Source organism: Pipra filicauda, unplaced genomic scaffold (genome assembly GCF_003945595.2).
Source record: "Pipra filicauda isolate LSUMZ 115617 unplaced genomic scaffold, ASM394559v2 scaffold169_size1572857_pilon, whole genome shotgun sequence".
Taxonomy (NCBI): domain Eukaryota; kingdom Metazoa; phylum Chordata; class Aves; order Passeriformes; family Pipridae; genus Pipra; species Pipra filicauda.
In genome coordinates, this window is record NW_024104206.1 from 1,285,848 (window position 1) to 1,312,020 (window position 26,173).

A 26,173-nucleotide genomic window follows, 5' to 3' on the forward strand; every position below is an offset into this window, starting at 1 on the left:
AGGCTGATTTATACTCATGTTGTTCCCAAATGTAGACAACTAGACTTGTTCAAGGTTTCTGAACAAGATAATATAGACAATGGTGTTTCTAAATGATGGAAACAATATCAATTCTCTTTGGTAAAGAGCCACGTAGCTGTTTTCTAGATTCCCACCATCTTAAATGCACAGTAAGTGTTTAGCACTAACTTAGTGCTTTCTTTGGCTTTGTGGAATATTGAAAATTAAATTAAATTTTATGAGAGTTTCTCTCTGATGTTAGCTGAGAGCCATGCTCATGCATATTGTCTTTTGAAGCTGTGCCTACTAAAAGAGCAAATCTTATAATGAATTATTGTTAGTAAATATGTATCTTGGGCTGCTCTGACACCTTTGCAGGATGGATGGCCATTCTTTTACTTTCCTTTAATTATTTTTGTTTTGGTTGAGACTAAGATGCACTTGATTTATTGTACTAGGGCCTGGGTCTTAGACATGGATGGGGTTGATACTTGCACTGCAAGCATCCTTTTTGTGGGGCAGATCTACAAGGGAGCTTGTAGCCCAGCTCTCTGCTATGTAGACATGTTTGTTGCCTGTGCTATAACTTCTTGCAACATATAACAGTGACAGGACAGAGTTCACCTCCCACAAAATTTGCACATGCTTGGAATTTTTTTCTTATTCTGTGTTTGAAACATTTTCTGTGTTTGTACTTCCTGTTAAGTGCTAGACTCTCACAGGTAGTGTTGCAAATAGCTTGCAGAGTAATCCAGCACCTTATTAGATGAAATCAGGAGCCCTGAAATTTGCTTACTTGCCTTATTTTACTAAATGTTTCCTATCCAAGAATATTTTTTTAAATTAGGTCAGTTGCTTCTAAGTAATCTCTAAAGGGGGAAGATAGAGCATTTGGTTATTCTTCCTTAGCAGAAGCAGCATCTTTTGAATCAGTGCCAGACGCAAGAAAAGCACTCTGGACTATCACTCTGACTACCCTGCTGTCCTGGGAAGGATTTCAGCCTCTTCTCTGATTCTGAATGAAGGGAAGGCTTCTGGGACAAATAACATCCACTTTCATCCCTCATCGCTAGGTCCTTACGGAGGTTCTTCCAGAGTGACCCTGTAGAAGGTCCACCCTGGACTGCCAGACAGACTGTAGGTTGCCTGCCTTTGTATAAGTAGCTGGTTTTATTTTCCTAAAGCTCTGTGTGGGAGTTCAGTGGGTCTGATATAGAATTTTTCCCTTTCTAACATGTTTACTTGGTCAGTGCATAGGATTGTGCTTAGCAAATGGAATGAGCAGTGTTGGAATAAAAATGCTGTGGAAGACGTCATCATACTTTGGTTGAGCCACGATGGGGTACTTGAAGTGTGCACATCTCATACCTTCCCACTGTCAGAGCTGGGTTTCACAGTGACTCCGTAGAGAATAAGCCACAGCTCAGGGAAATACAAGGATTCCCAGTTAAAAGATCCACCCGATTTCCTACATGTAGGGCATCAATTAAAACCTACTATTTTTAGGTGCAATGTTAAAGTACAGTTCTGTTAAGAAACCTTCTTTTGTGAACCACCGAGGTAGACACTGGGTCCATTTTCTATTGCTAATTTCCACTTTTGGACAGTTCTCCACTTTGCACAGAAGAAAAATCAGTTTCCTTTCCATCCTTTCCACCTCTGTGTAAACTGCAGGTGGGGAGGACGAGGCAGGGCTGCTGCTTCCATCCTTGGGCTACAACACGAGCCCTACCCAGTATGGTGTGGGCGGTGGGGTCGACACCAGCAGAGACACTGCAGACAGAGGAGGTGCTTGGTGATTCCACTGCCAGGATGTTATGCTGCATGTGGGGCTGTGGAAGCTTTCATGATCACCGCTTATTAAACATTTCTGATGCCGACACAGGAGAAAGGTGAGTTCTGACTCACTGCTCCAAAGGCTGAGTGTCTCCACAGGACTGAAACGTGCAAAAGCAAGAGTTTTATTTTACTGTGTTACTAAGTCACTAAGCTGCTGGGAGATATGACTGCGTACAAGCAGACAAAGCAGATCTGCTGATTAGGCAGATAGTTTACAGCTTATTTGCTCAGTATAAGTTGCCTGTTGAAATAGAAAAAATTCAAAAAATAATAAAGTACAGTGCCTAATGCAGCCCTCCCCACCAGCTCCTCATTAAGTTCATCAGTAGAACAGGCAGCAATGCTGGTGACTGCTTTGTCTAATCTATAATGCCACATGGTATTTATTGAATAACATATGTATTTATCATTCAGTGGTCTTCATCACTGGCATTTTGAATTTGATTATCAAAAGTGTCCTTACATCTTTAAATCTCATTTGGAAGGAGAGCCACAGCCAAAATGCTAATGAGCTTGCCTTAATTGCAAACATTGAGCACCGATAAGAATGAAACTCCATCCTCTGTTCTAAGAAGTTCTTACGTGTTTCCTACTTACATTGCTTTTTATCTGATTCTCCTTCACTTCTGTTCTAAGGCAGATTAATAGGCACCTGAACAGACAAATAACAGTACTACATCTCCTTCACACCCTTTTGACAGACTTTTGAGATTGCAAAATATTTTTGGAAAATTATTATTGGAAAAAAGATTACTGAATGATCAGGTGGACAGCAATTTTTCATGCTGGAACAAACCGTTCCTCAGCACTCACATGAACACATTTGTAACTTGTACTTAAATGCTGATGGGACATTTTTTAGAATGTGATAAGTGTGAAATAGCCTGTAGTTTTATCAGTCCTGGTTGCTGCCCACTCCTGCTAAAAAAAGTTTTATTGTGATCATTAAGTTGCAGGTAGGCAGTTCCTCTGGACTGTAAAATAGGAATGTTAGTGTGCAGTGATGAAAGCAAACTTTGCTCAACACCTGTCTATATATATTGCAGGTTTCAGTGGCTGCCCAGTTGATCCGTTCACTCTGTTGTCTGGGAATAAAGACGTGGTAAGTAAGAACAACTAAGACTGAGTTTTCTTCTTCTTTGAGCTTGTTTAGCTTGCAAATCTGAAGTTCTGCTTTTGCAACTTAAGGAATGGCAACAGAGAGCTAACACAGGGAACTGTAGTGGCATATGAAATGTCATTCAATTGTTAGCATTTTCACCTTGTTTTCTTTCAACTGCATTTATGTTTTAAGGAAGTGACAAAAAAATAGTTCTGAAATCAAACTGTGGTTTTTTTCCTGTGAACAGCTAGGGGTTTTTTTATGGAATATGATAAAGAAAAAAAGCATTTTGTTAGCAGCTACCCCCAAAAAAACCCAACCAAAAACCCAGCCAGAAATAACTGCCTATAGCAAAAGAAAGTATTATTTTAACTGTTATTTGGATTGAAAACAAGTGAGATTTTAAGTCACAGTAATCAGTGGTATTGGATACTGGAAAATGTATAGGATATTATTAATGAAACATTGGAAGGGAATACGGTCAGTTCGTGTGTTAGCATAGATCTTGTGTAAAGTCTGTGTTCCTCACCACGGCCGTGTCAGGCTATTCTTGATGGAAACATTTTCTTATGCTAATTTGGTTTGATACACGGAGGTAAAAGGAATACATTAGTCTAATGTAGTTTGCTCAACTAATGTGGCAGTAGGCAATCAGCTGGTTTCTCAGTAACTTTTATTATCAGCTCTTCCATTAGATCAGTAAGTCTTTTTAACGTCATTACTTTTTCCTCTCTCTATTCTTTACTGCATGTTTTGTCTTTGGGAAGGGGTAGATCTGTTCTATTTCCTTGCTGGTGGGGTTTTTTATTTTCTTGTTGCTTTATTCTGAAAAAGCAATTGTTTTATTTAAACACCTACTAGGTATTTCAAGTAGTTCACTGATATTTCCTGGCTCTGGCTCCTCAGTGGTAGTTTCCAGTGCTTTTCTTAGTTGTGAACTCAAAAATTAATGTTTGGGATTTATCTCTCTCTGCACTTCCTTAGAAATTTGTTCTTTTTGCTATTTTGTTTCATGTGATTTTTTTAGTTTTGCTATGTGTTAGATTCAGGCTTGTGAGCAATGAATTTCAGGAATCCATAGGGATAAACAGCGAGTACAATGCTTTTTTTTGTAGTTTTCAAATATCTTTTTTTCCCTTTTCTACTACATGAGTTGAAAGTTTACATCCTGGTTAAGTCTGCTAACTTATTCAAAGAAAAAGCCCCAGGGAAGTGGCTGGTGCCAGAGAAAAGACTTGCTCCTAGTAAGGCTGAATCATTGAGGGTGTTTATTTAAGTTGTTACTGGTTCTGTTGCACCTGGGGCTTTGTGGCTGCCATGGAACAGGTTCTGGGGCAAAACTATCAGCTGATGTAAAACTACCGAATGAATTTGTGCTGGCTAAGGATCTTTCTTTTTCTATCTCTACATGATGTGCTTCTATGTTGGAAATTATATATTTTGAGGGGAAAAAGACAATATTTTTTTCAAACTTTATACAAGAAAGGTTGCCATGTAGCTTGGTATTTATCCTTATGAAATATGTGTGGTAAATATTCATATTTACTGTCATATAGTCGGATATCAGATTAGCTGATAAATCCCTTTTTAACATAAAAACCGTAGCTCTATGGTGAATGATAAGGAAGTGATGTATTTTTGTAGAAAACTGAGAGAGAAGGAGGAGAGGGAGAGAGAGAAAATGGGGAAAGCTTGGCTGAACCCACAGCCTTATATGGAGCTGCTTAAGCAATCTGTAGATAGCTTAAGCAATATGTATGGTCACGTTGGCAGTTGTTGCAGTTATTACCAGTTAATTTCGAAAATACTGCTATTTTCTTCAGTACTTTTTATTTCATGTTGGTTTGACTGAGTCTGTTCCCCGGGATTGAGATTTCTTTAAGGTTTACTGGTTCGTAGCTCTTATTTCAGGCACAAGGTGGCCTTTTGGTGAGCTGTCATGGGTGGAGAGGTACGAACAATACCACCTGGGCACATGCAAGTGGTAGTTCATTTTCTCTGTGTTAAATCCAGCTAAACAAATACATCAACAACTGTTTCTAATTTAAATCTGCAAAGCACCAAGAGTGCAGCCCTGCAACAGAGGTAAAGCTGTTACAGCCCAGTGAGTCACTGAGGAATGCAATATAGGGCAACTGTGTGACACCTAGTGTTGCTCAGATAATTCCCCAGGGACTTTAACTCTTTGAAATGCTGCAGTGAGAGAGTCAGTATGGATATAAAAACCATGGGAGACCACTTGGCTCTGACTTTTTCCTCCCTCACAGTTTATTTTAAAATTTGAATGCCATTGATTATTTCCATCTATCTCCCTCTTAAGAGGGAGAGGGTTCAGTTTCTTTTGAAGTTAGAAAGGATGTTACACATAGTTAGCATTTCCCAAAGACAAGGAAAGACTATACTTACAACAAAAGAAGCGCACATGATGGTGTGAGAGGATTTGCCACAAGGTTCACCAAAACAGACTGGATTACAGTTTGTGCAGGCATTAGTTTTCAGACCTTTGCAATATGCATAGCATATTGTGACCTGCCACTTTCGGGAGGAAATTAGCTCCCATTTCAGCATAGCTCCAAACAGGAGGATATCCAAAGTGCCGATGTGAATCCGGATGCGAGCTCCGTGACTTCACCCTGGGTGCAGGCGCCCTGGCTGGTGTCCTGCCAGCCAAGGAGGGAACCAGATGCACATCTCTGAGACACCTGGGCTGGCACAGGGGTGGGCAGAGCTCATCACTCCAGCACCTCATCCAGCAATCGTGGCTGTCCCACCTCTGGACCTGGACCTGTGCGTCCAGCTGAATGCAGCAAGTTGTTGCAGTGCGTGCAGTCATTGGCCTGTTCTCTAACATGTTCCTTTGCAGCATAGTTGTCTTCGGTGTTCAAAAGCAAACCACTAATAGGGTTTTCATTGTCATTTATATCTTGCATCAAGGATGTTGGTCTTTAACCCAGCGCCTGACGTCAGCCTTTCCAAAGGCACATGTGAGCTGCCAGGGAGCAATGCAGTCAGCTTTGTCACCCCACTGCTCTGCAGCACACACATCTTCTGCTGAGTGTTTTATCAAGACGCTAATGCTTGTATTTGGGCCAAGGAAGAATTCTTTGAAGGGAAAACTGTAGAATGTAGATTATCCTTGTAGCACAGCGATTAATTAACAGTAAGTAGCTGTGAGCAGGACTCCAGCAAATAGTATCAGGTGTCTCTAAACTTCTCAGCTGTTCCTTTTGACAAGAGTCAGGATCTGGAAAAAGATGACAGCTTTGGTAGTGCTTCAAGGATCTAGACGGTTTTGCTTTCATCACTCCTTGATACCACTCACACAGAACAGGCTGTTCTAGTTAAACCTCTGTAAATCCAAATGCTTGAAGAAACGCTGTAAAGACCTCCAGTATTCAAATCTGCCTTCTCAAATCAGAGGTTGACTAGGGCTCATATGAATAACTTTACGTACATACCTATACAAAAACTTCCTCCACAGAAGTGATCAACTCTCATTCTATGGCATTTGATCACATAAAGCAAAACCCATAATAATACGTGACATACCTGCGGGATCCCGAGCACCTCAGGAATATGGGAGATGCTTATGAAAAAATGCTCTGCTGAATTCTTGAATGAGTTTATTGAGGAGACACGGGGCTGTTTTTCTGGTGAAGTTTTCGAGCTCCTGTTTCTTTAGTGAATGCATCAGTTCAGTTTCCATACAATAATCATGCAGGCTGAATCCTTCATTTCCATACTGAGTGTAAGAGAAGAACTGTAGAAGTACTGATGGCATCTCTAGGAGTAGTTGGAATTCATTGTCAATGCAATTTCACCATTTGACTTCCCAGTGCATTTTCATGATTGCATTTCACTTATGAAGAACTTGTGCAGAGCAGTTATTTTTTAATAGCTCTTTAAATGCTGCACATGTATAAATGAAACTCGTTTAACAAGATGGGGATGTTCTGACGTAGGTGGGGTTGGTGGTTGTTTTGGCCTGGGTGAAAATGCAAGAATTTGCTTCAAGCAAATGGAAACCCTTGTTGAAACAAGCAAGAGTGACTTTCATCTATTTTAAGATCTTTGTGTATCTTGGGAACTGCTATGGTTCTTACACCACAGATAAAGAACATGTAAAAGCATAGATATTGCAAATGAAATTGTAGAATAGCTTTTCCTGCTAATGAGGAAGGAGAGATACTCTTTTCTTTGTGGAGTGCCAGCAAACAATACCCTCCTCTGTTAGAATAAGACATGAGTGGTTTGTCTGTGACCTTTTCTTTCCCAGGAAAAGGAAGAGGATGTGTGGCTTACTGATGTGGGCAGGGACAAAACATTTTCACCACCAGCTACATAAAGGATTATGATTAAATGAATGATTAATTATACTCCCTTAGAGTGGCTGCTGCTTGTAGCTGAACCTTGTTTACGGGAGCATGATACCAACTCTGACTTTTGGAGGCTGGGCACAGGGGCTTTGTTTATGAGGAGCATAGGAAGCAAACTTGCTCACCGGTGTTTCAGAAGTGTGACAGGGTGCCAGACGTGGCGGTTGTGGGGCAGCTTTGCCAGCAGCACTGATCGACTCGTGTGGCAGAGAGGGTGGAAGAGACAGATCTGAAGGTGAGGCTTTCTTGGGTAGGGTTCACTTCTCCCATCCTTTCCACTGAGTTTTGGATGTGCTGGCTGAGCTCACCAACAAGCCTAGAAAGATATAAGTATTGTGTATATTGGCTTGTCTCTCCATGATCACCTTCCCCCTCTTTCATGTCCTTCCCTTTGGCTTCCAACATTGGTGAAGTAAATACATAGGACTCTTCTAGGCTTTGCCTTCTTTTGTGCCTGGGCTAGGATCTGTTAAGGGTGCTTGCACCGGTGCTGGCAGGATTTGGCCATGTGATTTATTTATTAATGTTGAGGTGCATGTGAAATATATTCAAAAGGGGTCAGGAAGGATGAGGATCAGAGGGAGATCCTACATGACGTGGGTGAGATGGACCTTGCTGCCACTAGCTCATCTTTATTTGCAGCATCAGCTGCGAGTTACAGGCAAATATAGACCTGCAAATGGTCACTGGTCTCAAACTGTGTTCTTGTCCAGGCATTCAGCAAGCATCCTTCTGGAACTTGAAACCCTGGGCTCTTCCTCCACCTTGTCCTGGGTTCTCCTCTCCATGCTTCCATGGGAATGAAGCAGTAAAGGCAATAAGAACATTGTGTTCAGCTTGCATGACCCAAACTAAGCAGCGTTTAGGGAAGAACTTTTTTGCTAAGGTCGATGTATTGAATTACCAGTTTGGTAAAGGGAGTTTCTTAAATCTAGATGGTGGAAGAAAATAAAACAGTTCTCTGACTTCTTCCTGAAAGGAGCTGAAATTAATTAAAGAGAAGAAATGCCTACTGTTTGGAAAGCAGAAGAATCTTTGCCTTCATGACAGTTAAAAGTGTATGAAAATACAGATGTGAGATGGAAAGAATTTTTTTTAGTTTCGTACACAAATAAACAGTGATTTAAAAAATAATTGAGAAATCAATTTCAGAAACTAAGGAGTAATTCATAAAGATTAGTAAAAAGTTGTGTTCAAAGGCAAATTGCTTATATTCCATTTCCATCTCCTTTGTTCTTAATCTTAATCATATCTCCCACATACCCTGTTGTAAGTTGAATACAGACTGCACGTGCATTTTAATCAACAATACTTTATTAGTCACAGATCATGGCTCCCTGGCCTGAGGTAGAAAAGCCTGAAACCAATAACTATATTGGGGACTCTTCCAAACAAAACCAGAACATGACTGGGAAGGAAGGAGAAAATCACAAAGGTAATGTGCTCACCAGTGAGTTATAGAGGTATATAAGGTTTGGGGATCCTTGGAAAGGATGGAAAGTAATTAAACAATTTTTTACACGTTCTATTTCAGCAGGCAATGTGGCTTCACTTGGAAATAAAGGGGAAATTCAACCTGCATTTTCCACAATAGCCTTGATAGATGAGACAAGGCCAGAGGAAGAGGACCCATGGGCTCTGCCGGAACTGCAGGACACTGGGGTCAAGTGGTCAGGTAGCCATTTCTCCACAAATAAATTACCTGCACTTTTTTTCCCACTACTTCTTCTCTCACCTTCTCTAAAAGTTAATGGGGATCTTATACTTAGTCAGCTAAGAAGGATCTGGAAATCATGCTGCTTACCTTCCTTAAAACACAAAGAGATATATGGAAAACAGTCCAGCAGTAATATGGTTTTATATCCAGGCTCCTGTCTTTCTTTACTCAGTAGGATCACTATAAAATGAAGAGTCAATCTCAAATTTTATGAGGCTTTTGTCACATACCAAAAAACTTTTTTTTGGCAGTAAAATTAAGTAAACAAAATACCTGCTTCTGCAGTTAAAATGTGATTAAGAACACTCTTTTGGATTTAATCATACATTGAATTCACAGCACTGTCTTTGTCTCCATAGTCTCTGCTTGTGTGCTAGAGTGTTCCAGAGAACACTTCAAGCAAGTCCTTTATGCATAATGTATTTGTTTTGCAGAATTGGATAGAAAAGGAAAAATCATTCGTGTACTCTACGGGATAGGGAAGTTCATTATGCTGCTTGGATTGCTCTACATGTTTGTGTGTTCTCTGGATGTTCTGAGCTCTGCTTTCCAACTGGTAGGAGGTATGAAAATGTTTAAAATATTAAGAATAATATTCTTATTATTATAAGAATAATAATTTCATCTGGGAAATTTCATCTGAGCGACTTAGTTACAACTCTCACTCTTCAAGAACATTCTTCATATGTGTTGAGACAGGGATTCAGAAGTAGTTCTGACTGAAGACTGACCTTCATTTGTTTGGAAGGGCCTTTCTTCCTCAAATTCCAAAGAGCTGTTGATGTAGTGGTTATTGGCCCTGATTTCTTAGTGGTTTCCTGTTACTTTAGTGACAGTTTACATGGATACATCTGTGCATAAATCTGTCACATGTGAAAGACATTTCAACAAGTTGAAATACGAAAACTGTGCTCTTGACCAAAGCATCCAGCACTGAAATATCCCCCAAAACTATCAAAGATGAAAACTGTTGAAACGTATTTTTTACATTTGCCAATCTTCAAGGGTTGAATTCAAATGAGGGGTTCAGGAGTGGTTATCGTATGAGTTTCTGTGGAAGTATTTTGGATTTTTGGAAACACAGAAAGCTACAGGGGCAGAATTAATCAGTATTATTAAAATAGTTTTCCTTTAGGCAGTAATCAAAAATACCAAGTAATAGCATTTAAATCTATGCATATGTGGTTTTTGAGTGACAGTCTTTCCTCTGATGGTAACGGTTTTATATGCTTCTCTGCAGAGTTCAGTAAAGCTTGTTTAGTCACTGAAATGAGAGAATATAAAGTATTCTCTAACAACTGAGAAACTGAGAGTTCAGGACCTAAATTTGGATCCCTGGGCTGCATCACCTTGTACTTTTTTTGACCAGCAAGCATGGCTATATATGTATCAATTAAATGGGTTGAATGATCTTTAATTAAACACTCCGATAATTTCTGTAGACTCCCCTCACTCCGAGAATATGTTTTTTGTAGGTAAAGCAGCAGGGGACATATTTAAAGATGATTCAGTGCTGTCTAATCCTGTCGCGGGATTGGTGATTGGAGTTCTGGTGACTGTTATGGTCCAGAGCTCCAGTACTTCCTCATCCATCATAGTCAGCATGGTGTCCTCCACATGTAAGTCTGCTTACAGTATCTTCCTACAGATTACTCATAAATCTTATCTGGGGTGCAAACATTCCCACCCGCGTTCAAGTTGTGGAAGCTTTGGGTGTAAGAATAGAGACTGCGGGAAGAGCTTTTCACAGCTGTTACCTTGATATAAAATAAAATGTTAAAAATGAATAATGATAGTATTAATAGTAGTAGCAATACTAGGAGTACTAGTAATAATAGTAAGACCACAACTGCCATGAAAATCATTGGAAGCCTTGGCACCGAATGCCTTAATTTTGAAATTATCTGCATAATTTTCTAATGTTAGGCAGTTACTAAACTTCATCTGTTTCTGCGGCATCATTTCTAAATTCTGCAGTAAGTAGGCAAATGCCTGGGAAAGAAGAGACTTCATCTTACTCTGACCCTCCAATATGTGGTGAAAAGGGATAACCATGGGCTGCACTTTCAGTCAGGACTATGGGAGTGTCATGTTCCCATGGGATTTGATTAAAGCAAACATTTGGATCACAGCACCTAATCCCAGTGACATCAAGGGAAGTCACGGATTCAGTGACATTAATAGAAATCTTCATTGAAGCATAGAGCTTGCTGATGATCTGATTTTCTCATTCAGTGCTTCCTTTTCTGCTTTCCAGTGCTAACTGTTCAATCAGCTATTCCGATCATCATGGGAGCAAACATTGGCACCTCAGTTACAAACACGATTGTGGCACTCATGCAAGCTGGGGACAGGAATGAATTTAGAAGGTATTGTACTTAAACACTACACCTGAAAAGTTGTTTGTTCCTTCTTTGTAGGTTTTCTTCCATTTTCCCTATCACTACTACAGCCATTCAACCTTTCTAGTTAGGAAAGTCACAAGCATGGCCGTGGCAAAGGTGCGACGCTGCCCATATATATGGCTTCATATACTTGAAGAAAAGCATATTGGGTTCCTTTAAAAGTTTTGTGGTTTTGTAAGGATCCACCATTTTTAATGATCTTACACAAGGATAAATTTTCAGCTGCTCCCACTATGCCACCCACCTTTTATTATGTCTTAGTTATTGGTGGGTTGTATAAGAAGTTAATATTACATTATTTTTGTCTAGTCTCCTTAAACAAGATTTCGATATTGAAGATTTTTTTAAGTCTACAGTAAGCAAGACCTGGTAACTGTAGAGAAATTACATGTTCTGGCTGTCGAACACATAAAGTGACAGCTTTTAGACCGGCACTTGACATTGCCACTGAGAGAGCTTTCGGCTTGCTGGAGATGGGCAGTAAACTTGGTAGAGATAGGAGACTCTGGTACCTTGTCATCTGTGCTATACTGGACATATGAAATACTCTTTGCCAAAGTCTCTGAAGGGAGAGTTGTGGCTCCTCAGGCTTTAGAGGAGAAGATGGAAGGGAGCTGTACATCAATGGCTTGCAGGAACACATGAGAGGGCCGCAAAGCTCTCTTGCCCCAGGATTCAGGGAGAACAGGTCCCAGAGGAAATGACTGGTTGAGGAATAAAAATGTGCCAAAAATGGGTGAGAGACAAAACAAATGTAGGCTCTACAGCCACTTCTTTTTTCAGATGAGTACTCTTGGCAGCCTTGTGTTAAAGATCTCTTTTGCCTTTTCTAGTTTTTCTTGTTTTACTCACCTGGCTGGCTCTTTAATCTGTCAACAGTGTGGAGACAACTTAATGCTCCATAGCTAAGTAGCCATCTCCTGTGACCCTGGAAATGAAATGATTCCCACCTTGAAATGGGCTTCATCCCCACTGCTATGATTTCATATCTAACTGATGTTGTACATATTTTGTCTAATTAAAAGCAATCCTGGTTTTTAATTTCTTTTTGCAGGGCCTTTGCTGGGGCAACAATCCATGATTTCTTTAACTGGCTTGCTGTGTTTGCACTGTTGCCCATTGAAGTTATTTCTGGCTATCTTTACCATCTCACCAATGTTATAGTTGAGTCCTTTCATCTTGAGAGTGGTGAAGATGCCCCTGAGCTACTAAAAGTTATCACAGACCCCTTTACAAAGCTCATCATTGAGGTAAGCTCTTTCTCACTTCAAGCAAGCTGCTTACTTGGTTCTTTCTCTATGTCCTTGGCTTAAAGCTCATTAGCAGATGAATTCTTCTTTTTGTTCACATTTCATAAAACCCCAGCTTTATAGTTCCTGTTTCTATTTCCCCCACATTTCACCTTAATGATGATGCACCTAGCTAGGAGGAAGGAAAAGGCAGGTGAGGACAAATACAGCCATGTGAGATGGATGGAAAGGCAGCCTGTTGCCTAGACATTGGCAGACAGTACTAGCTGAGACAACCTGGCACAGCCAGAAAATCAGTGTAGGACCTGACATAATTGCATGCATCTAGAGGCCAGGGGGGAAAGAACACATCTTCTAAAATGGCAGTAAATACAGTCAGGCAGTTGATTAAACAGAAAGGGAGAGATGAAGTGGTGGATGATTTGGGGAGAATGAGACACAGTATTTGTGCATGTAGAGTTGAGCCTTTTTGTCAGAGTAAACCCCCTCCTACATGTTGGGCAGCTCCAGCACTAGAGATGATCATGCGGGCTTATCATGGTTGGGATTCCAAAGGGGATTGTTTGAGTAGAGCTGAACAGAAGTTTGTGATGCAAGCTGGAATAATACATTTTTAAAATTTTTCTTCTTCTTCTTCTTTTTTTTTTTTTTAAGCTTGATAAATCAGTAATAAATGCAATTGCTACTAATGATGAATCAGCAAAAAACAAAAGCCTTGTCAAGGTCTGGTGTGTAACTGAAACCAATGTGGTGAGTATTATGCTAAATTAATTGTCAGGTACCTCAGGAAGTGTATTACTGATCTGTAGCTGACAATCCTTATCATAATATTGTGAACTTAGATTTTTAAATGATGGGGTTTTTTTTCAGCAGAAAAAGAATGAAAACAATTTAAGGTAGTTTTTCCTCCACTTGAACAAAGGATGGTCACCAGTGGTGACCTTGACCTGGCTACTTTTGGTACCATACAGGCCCTCACTTATCAGTACTGCTGGTTTGGAGCCAAGTCTTTCATTCCTTTCACACACACAAATGTCTTTAAACTGTGATACTACTGACTCCTTGAAAGTGGAAAAAAATCTGCAACATAGGCCAAAGAAAAGATCTTTCCGAACACCGTTTATCTACTGATCTAATAAGTTTTAGTTTTCCATATGTTAGGGTGATCTGGTGGTAGCTGGTTATTTGCCCTTGGAGAAAGCCTCTGTGGGGCTGTGCCCTGTTCTTCACCCAAACAGCACTACAGCTTGGAGGAGTCTCTTGCCCAGACTGACACCTATGAGTATTTTGATAAACTGTGGAGCTGAGTGTTTGGTTTGCATTGTTCAGCTAACTAGTAATTAGAGCATAAAATATCCTTTGATTCTCTCATTAAAGTTATTAGTTGTACTTGTTGTCATGTATAGAAAAGTAATTCCTGAAGTGCTGAGGCAGGAGATACTTAAGAACACAGAGTGGAGGTTGAAATGAAGTGCCCAGTTCCTATTGAATGATAGTCTGGATGGCCAGTGAAATGCTAGCTAGGGAGATAGTGCCAGGAGCAGAGCTGTGCTCATCTGAAACTCTGCTCAGGTTACACTGCTGAGTGTTTCACCTCGGGGGGGCAGGGGGCTTGGGCAGCTGCCCTGATGTCAGACCCCAGCCCATGCTGAGCCCCCAAGTCCTACAGAGGACAGGAAACTACTCTACGTGGAAAGTGTAGGCTGAAGGAAATATATATTTCTATATACATGGTTTTATATTGTGCTTGTCTGTATTTTGGCTGTGTACCTACTGCTCAAGGATATAGTCAAACTACAAAAACATATGAACCCCATAACAGTTTGACTTTAACTTGGTGGGGGAAATACGTTTAAAGCAAAACATAAACATTTTGATCTAATGCAGCTGCTTCGAAACTCAGATGTTTGAAAAAAATTCAGGAAAGTGAGAAAAAAGATTGTGCTGTGTTTGTAAAGGCTCACGTGATGGGGAGGCTGGAGCCCAGGTGTGGGGGCACTAGATCCACTCCCATCCTTGCCCACGTGCATCAGCTGGAAGGTGTTGAGAATGTAGGTGTCTGTAGGCAGTACCCCGATTTCTTGTTCTCCATTTCTACAAAAGAAAATCACTCAAACATGTTTAAAAGATACCTGCTGTTCAACAGCATGGTTCAGAGTCCATTTGGCTGTTAGTTGCTCTCATGTGGAAGTACAGCTCAGTCAATGAACTCCTCCTTAGTCTGCATAAGGACTTATGGACTTGGTGTCAGAATACAGCATGTCTAGGCTAGGAGTCCTTATGAGGAAGGTTTTAATGTAATATAAGTAGAAATTTAGGTTCAGCTCCATAATAATAATGCAAATCATAGTTCTTGTAATTAGCTCTTAGATAGCGTTTGAACATTAAAAGGAAAGTAGTAGCAGCACTTCTGTTTCTACAGACAGGGAAACTGAGGCACAGGAAGGCAGCGCGAGCAACTTGTGCTCATCCAGCAACAAAGGCTGCACTAGTATTGTAGCACTCTGAATCACAGCCCTGGTGTAGTACTCACCAGACCATTAACTGCTGTTGAGATGACAGTAAAGAGGTCTTTCTTTGACCAAGGAAACTGTGGTGCTGCCTGGAAAAGGAATGTCACTGTCTTGCAACTGCAGCCTTATATGAGCCTCACTCCACTAACTGTCATCAGCAGTTAAGGTTCTTAACTATTAATGACTTGGTGCTATGGTTATTACAATGTAGAAGATTTTGGGGATATTTTAATCTTTAAATGTTGTAGTAATTGGCTTGGGTGACAGCACAATGATTTATTTTGAGAATGCAGAAGTTTCACCTTGACATTAATGTGGTGCCAGCTTACAAATCTGCCCTTAGTTGATGAATCCTTGGTTGTTGTAAAAACCTAACACTTTATATGAGCTCTTAATAAAAGGTTGTAAATGACTGAACTATCTGCTCTGTCTGGCGATCCTTAGACACTGCAGAATGTCACAGTTCCATTTCCAGAAAACTGCACATCTCCTGACTTTTGCTGGACTGATGGAAACATGACATGGACTCTCAAGAATGTAACTGAAACAGACTATATCACTAAATGTAAGTAGTAGAATTCTTTCTTCTATGGCAATATCTTTACATATGTATATAGCTTTTTGATGGTGTTAACAGACCACTTCAGAAGTGTATCAGGAAGCCCTTGCCTGCGTATGGACACATGGTACCAGTGCAGGTGTTGTCTGAGGAGCCTGTGCTCTGCTATAGCTATGCAACTGGAGTTACCAGCATCATCATGGTATCTGGCTGCAGATGGATCTCTTTCCATGTTCCTTGATATCAGTAATTGAAGTCTTCAGTATCATGTCACCCTCGCTGTTCAGATAGCTTGGAGCTATGGTTACTTTGCTGTAATGGTTCCTTGGATATCTCCATCCCTATGCATGCCCTGCAGGAGTTTCAATGGCCCTTCTCAGGCACGCAGCCACCTCTGGGAAAACCTGACCCACCATCCAGCCTGGAGCACTCCAAAACTTCCTCCTGCCATTGTACTTCTCTGCCTTCTACATGGTCACCCAGCTCCTGCCTGCTCTGTCGGAGTGCCTGCTGTGTGTTTTATAAGCATGTCCATACAAGAGCTTCTCCTACCCCACTCAGACATAGCTTTTGTGGAGCAAGGGAGGTGGCATTTTCCCTCTTTACATCAACCCCTCAAGCTGTGTGTGCTTTGGTCCCATTTTCTAAGTGACATGTACAAAAACCAGGGCTGAGCTTAGTTAGGATCACAAGCAAAAGTGTGGCTAGGCTAATTAATTTTCCATTTCTTTTTCAGGCCAGCATCTCTTTGTAAACTCAGACCTGCCTGATCTTGCCATCGGTCTTATCCTTCTGGCTTTGTCCCTGCTTGTTCTGTGCTCCTGTTTGATAATGATCGTTAAGCTATTAAACTCTGTGCTTAAAGGACAAGTGGCGAGTGTTATCAAGAAGACAATCAACACTGGTAATTATCTACTTTTCCTGAGGATTGTTTTCGGGAATGACAAGGACACTGAACACATTTATTGATATTTCCCATTCTGGCAGATAACATAAAATAGTTTTAAGAAAATAGTATTGAATGAAAATCACCCCTACCCCCCACACTTTTTTTCTCCCAAGTGTATTTTTTTCTTTCTTTTAAAAATCTAACAGTGAATGGCTTGATTGAGAAATGCAGCAGATTAACAGCATCAGAGACCAAAGTTCAGGCTCTGTTTCTTGATGTATAATCATTAGCTGTTAGAAATGTAATGTTCCCATCCTCAAAAAAAAACACTGAAGTGCTGAGACTGTGATTGCCAGTTCTGGCACAGAGCCTCCATGTTCCTTCCAAAGTAAGTTGACAAAAGTTTGTAGTAATTAATGATCTTGTCCTGTTCCACTGCCTAACCCTCTCTTCAGTAGGATAAGGCAGCTTTCAATAGCAGTATTTTCTGTCTTGCCCTGTGCTCTCCAGGGTTTTTTTCAGCTTGGATCCACTGAGAGCAAATGTTGGAGTTTTTTTTGCTTGGCTGCTTTTCCTGCATGCTCTCTTGAACGCAGAGATTGGAACCTGTAGCAGAGAAAAGCAGTCCTGGCATGGATCCCAGGCTATGGTTGAGGAGAAGGTTCACAGAAATGGGGAAGGAAACAAAGTGGTCCCCAAGCTCTCTTCTCCTGGACAATGAATGTGGTCTGAATTAAAAACAAGGGGGAGAAAGTAAGCAGCTGCCAGTTACTGCTTATTTCATTTCTGAGCTGCTCGGTGTTCCACTGTGTCTTCCCAGCTGATTAAGTTCTCACTTCTCAGTTCACTCATACATCTGCAGACTGCAGGGGACCATTGTGCCTAGTTTTTCTAATCAGAGTGTTTAGTTTTCTTCCCAAGAGTTAACAAGTAAATTTTTAAGAGATGATCTGCTTGAAACTAGTTAGAACAAACCACCTGATTTTCTAAGGATGCTCCTCAGAGCTTTCTGAAGATCTGATTCATGCAGAAGGTACCTGGTTGCTGAAACCAAGGTTCTCAAGACACCTAGAGGGTTTTGTGTTGACCTCTGCGAAAACATTTCTGATACCTCATTGCATTACAACATGTATGCTACCCTTGGTTAGGACGAATGTCTACCTAGTCTAGTACACATCTCAAAGTGCATACAGTGGTGGAAGGCTGGAGAAGGAGTGCAGCTAACAGAATAAATCAGAGTAGTAGGACTGACTCTGACCCTAAATTGCCATTTAAGAGAAAATAGGCAAAAAATATATTTTAAGTGCTTAATAGTCTTCACTAGTGTGTTACTGTTACACAGAGCATTCTGTTATACTAACAAGAGTGTTCTCCCTCTCTTCTTTTAGATTTCCCATTTCCTTTTACTTGGTTAGCTGGATACCTGGCTATGCTTGCAGGGGCTGGTATGACCTTCATTGTCCAAAGTAGTTCTGTTTTCACATCTGCTATTACACCCCTTGTTGGTAAGTTGTCAATACTGTGTTCTGTATCCCCATGTTTTATCTTCTCTGTTTTCCTGAAGCCAACTCAATCCTGCTTCTTTTCTCACAGGCATTGGCGTTATAAGCATTGAGCGCTCTTATCCCCTTACCTTAGGAGCTAACATTGGCACGACCACGACAGCTATACTTGCGGCTTTAGCAAGTCCAGGGAGTACTTTAAAATATTCACTACAGGTCAGTATAAGCCAATGCTTCCTTGACTTCATTTAGAAGTTGCAACCTTTCTGAAGAAAAACCTGGCAAAATTTGATCTGATGCAATTATGCCATGGATGTCATGCCTGATTTTGTGTGTACTGTTATTGACAGCTCATTCATTTCAACTGCTAGAGCAAAAAGGTTGTTAAACATTCCCAGAATGCCAATATACAGTTAAATCTTGCTTTCATAAATTGGCTTGATCTGAGTGAATTAATTCAGAACTGAGACAAGGTGGGCCACTTGACCCCTGAGCGTGGGGTCTCTGCAGCTTGGAGTTCAGTGCCCATATATCTGACAGCCCTCTTAGGGTTACTGATTTCTGTAAGGTCTCTTCTCAGGACCCCGACTCAGTTCTTGCAGTGTACAGGGACTCCTGTAACCTAACTGAAGGCTACACAACCCTTAAGCTGGCAAGCTCTCTGTCTATCCAAGGTTGCAGTGAGCATCATGTATTTTTCTCATTGTAAATGTAATCTCAGTGGATTTTATTAAATTTCTTGTTGCCTCAAACTGTTTGAGAAATAGGCAGCTTGGCTTTGGCCTCCCATTTTCCACCCGGTAAAGAATCTGGCAGCAGATCACATTTGAATGAACATTCTACATCAAAGAGGGAAAAGATAATGACGTTTCCTTTGTGAATAAGACAAATGTTTTTTACTAGCCCAAATAAATCAAGAAAATTAGTGAAGCCATTTTATTGTCCTCAGGCATGATAGAACAGATGTAATCATGAGGAGATGCTATCTTGATAAAGCTCAGATTTCATGATAACATGCTGGTTTTATAATGCACTTTAAAAATAAACTTCAGTACTTTCATATTTACTTTGGTCTGATAACAGTTACAGAATGAAGATAAGGTGAGAAAGGAATGTACTGTTTTGTTCAGTATATCCTTATTCCGTCTAAGCAATTTCTGAAAGCTTTAGCAAGAGGATGTCTCTTGATGCTTATTTTTTAAAAAAAAATTTGAAATATGTGAATTGAATGACCCAGACAAAGTCCTATTCCAGGAACCTCCTCAGTGCCCTATAAACTTACAGCTAAATTTTGTAAAATCCAGGTCTGTATCATTAAAAATTTTAAATAGCCTCTGTGTAATATCTAATTTACACTTCCCATATTTTCACTAAAAATTATGGATGCGGAACCCAACAATGAACAATTCTCACATAGTTCCCATGCCTTACTAACAACAGAACTGTTTGCTGAGACTTGTTTGGTGTTTCAGCTTTGTTTCTGATGGACTCCATTTCTTGCACTTGGAAGCTGCATTTTAAGACTTCTCCACCTGCAGGGGGATCCGACATCCGCTCTAGGCCTGGCCTGTGTTTGTAGGCAGTGATCTTTGCAATGTGTGAGGCATTACCGAGCCCTTGTTTTGTGCTAGGAAAGGCCCTGCAGTGAAATAGCATGAAAGACAAGAAACAAGAGTAGGGAGTAAGGAAAGGGAAACTATGAAGTCTGAGTGCCACTGGAAGTTATTAAAATGTCAGTAGGAGCATTTTAAAGGCCTTTTGGCTAATGAACTTCTCAAATGTTTTTGCTTTCAGATTGCCTTGTGCCACTTTTTCTTCAATGTCTCTGGGATTATTCTGTTTTACCCAATACCTTATACCCGGCTGCCAGTACGCATGGCCAAGACCTTGGGAAACATAACAGCCCAGTACAGATGGTTTGCTATATTTTATCTTTTAGTCTGCTTCTTTCTTTTGCCTTTGTTTGTATTTGGTCTGTCACTGGCAGGGTGGCCAGTCCTTTTGGGTGTTTGCCTTCCCCTATTCGTTCTTTTTATTGCTGTGGTTGTAATTAATGTTATGCAGAAAAGGCGACCACATTCGCTGCCTGAAAAGCTCCAAAACTGGGATTTCCTACCCATCTGGATGCACTCCCTAGAGCCCTGGGACAACATAATTATGGCTTCACTTGCCTTTTGTGGGAAACACTGCTGTGGCTTCTGCAAGTGTTGCAAAGTCAATGCTGAACAGGAAGGTGCCAAAGACAAGCAACTAAAAACTACAGAGGTTTATGAAAACACCATGGCAATGGCTGATGAAGAAAGAGGTGGAAGAAGAGCACCAGCTGCAGCTTCTGTTGACAAAACAGTCACAAACAACACAGCCTTATAGTAGCGGATCAACCCATATTAGCGGAAATACAGCATAGGACAGTCAGGCTCTTCAAAACTACCTTGGACTATGCACTGAGGACAGAGTGAACATTTTGTTAGGTTTCTGAAACCGGTGATACATCACTCATCAAGGAATGGAGTCAAACAAGCTTGACGGAGTCCCTAGAAAATCTGTGCTCGGTTGCAAAGCTAATGACAGATTTGCTCACAGAGGATCTACTATGAGGTACCTTCCTCCAATGCTATCAGTAGCAAACAAAAGAAATCCTGCTGTAGTCCCATGAAGAGAGAGATGAAAGGAGTGGTAATCAATTCTAACTTAAAAAACAAACAAACAATGCACTTGTAGAACAGCCTATCTAATCTACCGTCTTATTCAGCAGAAGTTAATTTATAATACCTAAAAAGCTCTGGAAATTAAAAAAAAAAAAGGAAAAAAAGATAAATAAAAAGGGGAATCCTAATGTTTTCATTGGTCTATTTGCAGTGGTCAAAATGGAAAACAGTTTTCCTAGAGTGGACAAAATCCATTCTATATCCGTGAAGGAAAATGAAATGCTGGGATATCGTTCAGAAGCTCTTGGAATCCTGCTCTGGCGTAAGGGTGTACATAAGCCCATTCGAAGCCCTCTCTGTCTCCTTTAACATTGGGAACAGAAGTTATAATCTTTTGTTATCTCAAGCTAAAGACCATGAAACTAATTGCTGCTCCCTCTGTACTGTGTTTAGAGGCATCGAGTGGCTACCAAAGGTCTTGATTGACTCAGGATGTGGTTGTGTTGCCATTCCTCCCTCTAGATGGTCCTCTTCAGTCCTGTTCACCATGTAATTCCACAACCAGAGGAACGGTGCAGAAGGAAGAACAAGTGACCAGTGTAGGGGAGGAGACAGCTGCCCCAGCCTGGGCTGATGACAGATCTGTGTTCAGCTGTGGCTCCGTTTGCCTGAGCCACAAAATGATTTTTCAGAGTAGTGGTGAAGACTGGCTTTAGAGCTACAAAAGAGGGAACCTACAGAGCAGATTATGGCTAGCACGGGACATAGGGTAATGTTTACTGGAGATAAAGGGGTGTTCACCATCCCTTTGTACTCTGAACCACCCTCCTTGGAAATAATGTGAATTTTACTGGCAATTGTATGTAGCAATCCAAATCCCACATAAAATCCATAACTAATCTAGTCACTATCATGTGTAGCAAATCCATAGGTAGAGTAATACTTGGTGGGAAGCTGCTTATGCTCAAATTTTACCATTACTGATGTTTTAATAATGCTTATGAGGTTGTTCTGAATCATGGGCTGACAAGGTATAATTTCAGTATCAGGAAAAGAGCATTTCAAAGATGCGCTGTGTACTTCTACTGGCCTTCAATTGCTCAGATATTAGTGAGTATGGGATAATACCTGAAGCCCAATCAGTAATGTTAAAAAAAATAGGTGATTCAGTGCAGGCCAAGAGTCATTTAGAGCCAGTTTAAGTGGCTGAGTTTTAAATTCAATCTGTAATGGAAACACTGAGAAGACCCCTAGTGTGACGTAGCCACTCAGTGCTGCTAGAACACATTTACTTCTGAATAGCTGTTTTCTGCAGAGCTTGGAATTCAGTAGGTTGAATTTGGCTATTAGGTAAATACATACATTTTAGAAGTGGAAATTGTTTTCATTTACTTTATTAAACTGACATTCAAACTGGCAGACTATGTTGCCGAAAATGTGTTTGCAAACTGCATGCACACTGAGATTCCAATTGTTTCTGTAACTGTGAACCAGTGACAAAACGCTTAGAATCTGAGTGAATTTTAAAAATATATACTTTCGGTACAGTTCTGCTCTTTTGGAGTGTAGTAGCAAACAGCAGAGCTATGTCAAAGTATTCTTTCAAAAGTTATTTTCCTTGTTCTTCATGGAGTTGAAAAGAATTTTGTCAACATCTTATTTTTAAAGTTGAATTTTGATATCTTCAATAATTCTTCATTTTATTCTCACAATTTTGGATGCTTTTAGAGTCTGTTTCTTTAAATTCCTGTGTGCATTTCCCATGCCTTGTTTCTTTAGGAAAAATATGAGGAAAATAGTCAGAATTATTTCCAAGTTATCTCAAGTTTCCATTGACCACTCACTGAAAGAGGAAACATTTTAGTCTACTTTTACTCATTCCTTAAACAACATGCACCTTATTTTGCGTCTTGAAGCATAGCCATCAAGAACAGTGATAATAACTGTGAGAAAGTGATTCTTACAAAAGAATCAGGATAATAATTGTCAGACATATCAGTACTTTAGGTTCCTCATTGTAACATTTCCCCTATGATCTCTTCTTGCTCCAAGCCATATTGTTCCATTGTGTTAAGCAGATTCCAACAAATATTTCTGTTTTTCACTTGACAGCACAATATGTCTTGGTATATTTCCTCCCTTACTCTTACTAAAAGATATTTACACTTTATTTATAATTGTTGGAGTGTACAGAATTTTTCATAAGTTATAGAGAAAAAGGCTCATGATTGTGTTATATATTACATATTTGAAAACTATGCAATGTTTATCTATAAAAATGTAAAAAGGAACTACTGTATATTTTGTAATATAACTTCAAATTGTTTGTAATTGTGTATACTGCATATTATGGAGGCTGTTGGCTCCATCAGCAGGTTTCTTAAAGATAGTTAGCAATGCAGAGACAGATTTCTTGAAGTAAAGGTGTAGAAAAACGACATACTTTCATAGTATGGCTTAATACACAAGGATATTGAACTCTACTTTTCTAAAAGATGTGAATTTTCTGTAATGAGAAATTTTGGAAATACAGTGTTTCTAAAATACTTTTTTAAACTCTTAAACACTATCTTTTATTTGTTTTGAGGACAGGATATGACTTTATACTTTGTCATGAATATTCATCTTGTCTGTCCTCATTAAATGTAAAAATAAAGAGAAGTTTTAAAAAATTAAGATCTTTTCATAATATCTGTTTATATACATATCGTGGAAGCTTACAGAAAAATAAGTATGCAGGCAAGTTCTAACCTGAGCTGATGCAATGTACAAGAAATGAGGTTATCATCGAGCACTAAAGAAAAGCACCTGTGTGTCCAAATTTTCATATGAATGAGAGATTTTCATATGAAGAATAATAAACAGAATTGCTCAGTGCAATTGTGTGTATCAAGATATTTTCTGGCAGGTTGCTGCAGACTGTCCTCAGTGAAGGCAAGTATGGGAGAGCAAAGCCAGTGCTTTATGGCAACAGGGTGCATCATGAGTTATAACAAATGATCTCTATCACTGCACTAAACTCAGGTTCTCCCTGTTTTCTCTGGCAGAGTGTTTCCAAAATGCTCCTTACAGCCTGTGATGTCTGACTTATAACTGGGAAAAAAAAAATCTATCTTACTCTTTTTTTTAGTCACACATGACCTATGGAGCTTAAAATTAAGCAGACAGAGAGAAATAAAAAGTACTCCTTAAATGCTTTAGAGATTATTAAAAATGACATTAGACTTCCTAACTATGAACTCAGTGGTAGCTGAGGAACAAGCCCCAAAACCAGCTCTCATTCCCAATTATACCATGCTTTACTGAAATGAAGGTAGCAGAAGTATGTCTTGTAACACCAATATTTATGCACTATGGTGTAAACTGTCTTCTTTTGAAAAGGTGGCAAGCAGTAAGCACCCTAGGCCCATGATTTACAACTTACAGCTTCTTACACCCATGCAGAAATACTGTAATTTATCACCCTCCATGACTCACTGTCCGTTGGGAATCAAAGCGCACCCAGGAAACACGCACGGGTTGTGTCACCCACCTTTCCACTTCCAAACCCTTTGCGGAGCTACCTGGGGCAAAGTTCAGCAACACCTGTCACTATTTAACCACCAGCAGTCAAGTCACGGAGTGCTGTACTCATCAGAAGCCTTCAAAATGTTCAAACAATGCTTCAGCTGATTGTATAGTTGCTCATGGCACTGTTCTTCACTCTGTTCTCCACATTGTTCTTCCCCTCTGCTTTCAAACTTAACCATGTTGTCCACAGCCCCTGCTGGTGCTCCTGTGCTTTTTTATCCTCTGCTGTGCCACATTTGCTTCCCCAGTTTCAAACTCTTGATAAGACTACATTGAACTGCACCAGGGCTACCACTGAAGTGTTCTTGCTAGTCAGAAATGGTGGTTAAATGCTTCATTGTCTCTTTCTTTATCTCACCATATAGTGGTGGGCACCCATCAGGTCCTTAGGACATCTGCTGGCTGTGCCACTGAGAAAGACTATTCTCTGATTTACAGCGAATTATTTCAGGGTGCAGGCTGGTGTGGTACCATTGGCAGCAGCTGAACCAACACACAATAGCACAGCATCTAATCAGGTCTGTTAAAAATAGACAGAGCAGTGCAGAGCAAAATTCCACTATTTCGAGAGCTGCATAAGGGAGGATACCACTCACATACCAGGGAATGCCAGACCATGTTTCAGTTGCATAATCTCGATGGGCTGTGCTTCCATGCAAATGCTTTATCTGCATTTGGATGTTTTTTCACTATCTAATGGGCACTCCTGGTGTTGCCACATGCCAGAGGCATGAGACTGTATGTGTAAACCCACTCATGATACTTTTACAGCAAACAATCTGTAATCTCACTATCTTTTTGACGATTCTGCTGCAAAGAAAACACATGATCCCCATGAGAGAACTGAGTGTTCACTTTGCATATTGGGTAGTAATCACACTGATTTTCATGGAGCTGTTCCTAAGCAAGTTTCCCCTAAAAACTGGGATCCAAATGTTTCAACAAGACAGAGAAGCAGAGCAAAGGCTAGAATTAAAGTGTCACAAACATTGTGTCTTACTCAGCACCTGACGAAATTCCCTAATTGCCATTTACACTTTTGGGGTGTATCAATATTTTTACATGGCTCAACATCTAAGGACACATTACCACGGCATAAACAGTCAGGGTAATTACAGGAGCAGATATTTTGCAACCAACATCACAGGTGGTAGACTGGGGTTTTTTACACAATGCAAAATGCATAAATTACAGGACACGCAAACAACTTATGGACCAAATGCTGGCTGCCCTTGGTGAGGCAATATGTGGCCAGAATTGACATTAGAAAAATTGGTGCACGTGTGAGCTGACTAATGCAATGGCCTCAGGCACTGGGTCTCAAATGGTTGCCAGCTGAAAGCTGGCTCTGCTGTTGCTGCATAGTATAAACATATGGTATTGATTCTTGCTTCTTGCTTCCAGCTTCCAGCTGTTAATTACTTGAAAATATATTCCTAAAAATACCTATCAGTGCAATTTTTCTGTCTTCCTCAAAGACCGTACTGGAACAGTCTGAAATACTCTCCAGCAGAGTGGGAAGCACGTGGCTGCTCCTACTCACTAGGTGCAGAGCATCCTTTGGCCTGTGCTTGAGGACAGGTGTGACATAAGGAGCATTTCTGAAGAAATTGGCAGCACAGTGGCTCAGACTGTGGGCTCTTATGCTGGAAGTGGAAAGAAACTGAGTCAGAGTATGTCCTGGGGAAATCTGCTTAGCCTGGTTGCTGCCTTTGGCCAGGCTGGGAATGTCCTCACTGCCCTCAGAGCTGACACTTCTGTATGGAAAGAGGAAAGAAGAAAGAAGAAGGAAAAATGCCAAGC

General features: G+C 40.3%; 1 protein-coding gene across 3 annotated transcripts; it reads left to right on the forward strand.

The window, feature by feature from the left end:
• Positions 1 to 1,705: 1,705 nt before the first annotated feature.
• Positions 1,706 to 23,476, forward strand: SLC34A2 (solute carrier family 34 member 2). Of its 3 annotated transcripts, XM_039379482.1 has the most exons (14): positions 1,706 to 1,892; positions 2,886 to 2,941; positions 8,638 to 8,752; positions 8,852 to 8,992; positions 9,469 to 9,597; positions 10,510 to 10,653; positions 11,292 to 11,403; positions 12,494 to 12,689; positions 13,344 to 13,439; positions 15,647 to 15,767; positions 16,498 to 16,665; positions 18,039 to 18,155; positions 18,244 to 18,368; positions 19,947 to 23,476. In XM_039379482.1, exons 1-14 carry the CDS (start codon positions 1,874 to 1,876, stop codon positions 20,520 to 20,522), a joined length of 2,115 nt encoding a protein of 704 aa, XP_039235416.1. In that variant the 5' UTR covers positions 1,706 to 1,873; the 3' UTR covers positions 20,523 to 23,476. The 3 variants fall into 3 exon arrangements, with proteins under 3 accessions (XP_039235416.1, XP_027569607.1, XP_027569608.1); XM_027713806.2 differs by lacking the exon at positions 1,706 to 1,892 and having other exon boundaries at positions 2,843 to 2,941; XM_027713807.2 differs by lacking the exon at positions 1,706 to 1,892 and having other exon boundaries at positions 2,843 to 2,941; positions 8,855 to 8,992; positions 19,947 to 20,618.
• The last annotated feature ends 2,697 nt before the right edge of the window (positions 23,477 to 26,173 follow it).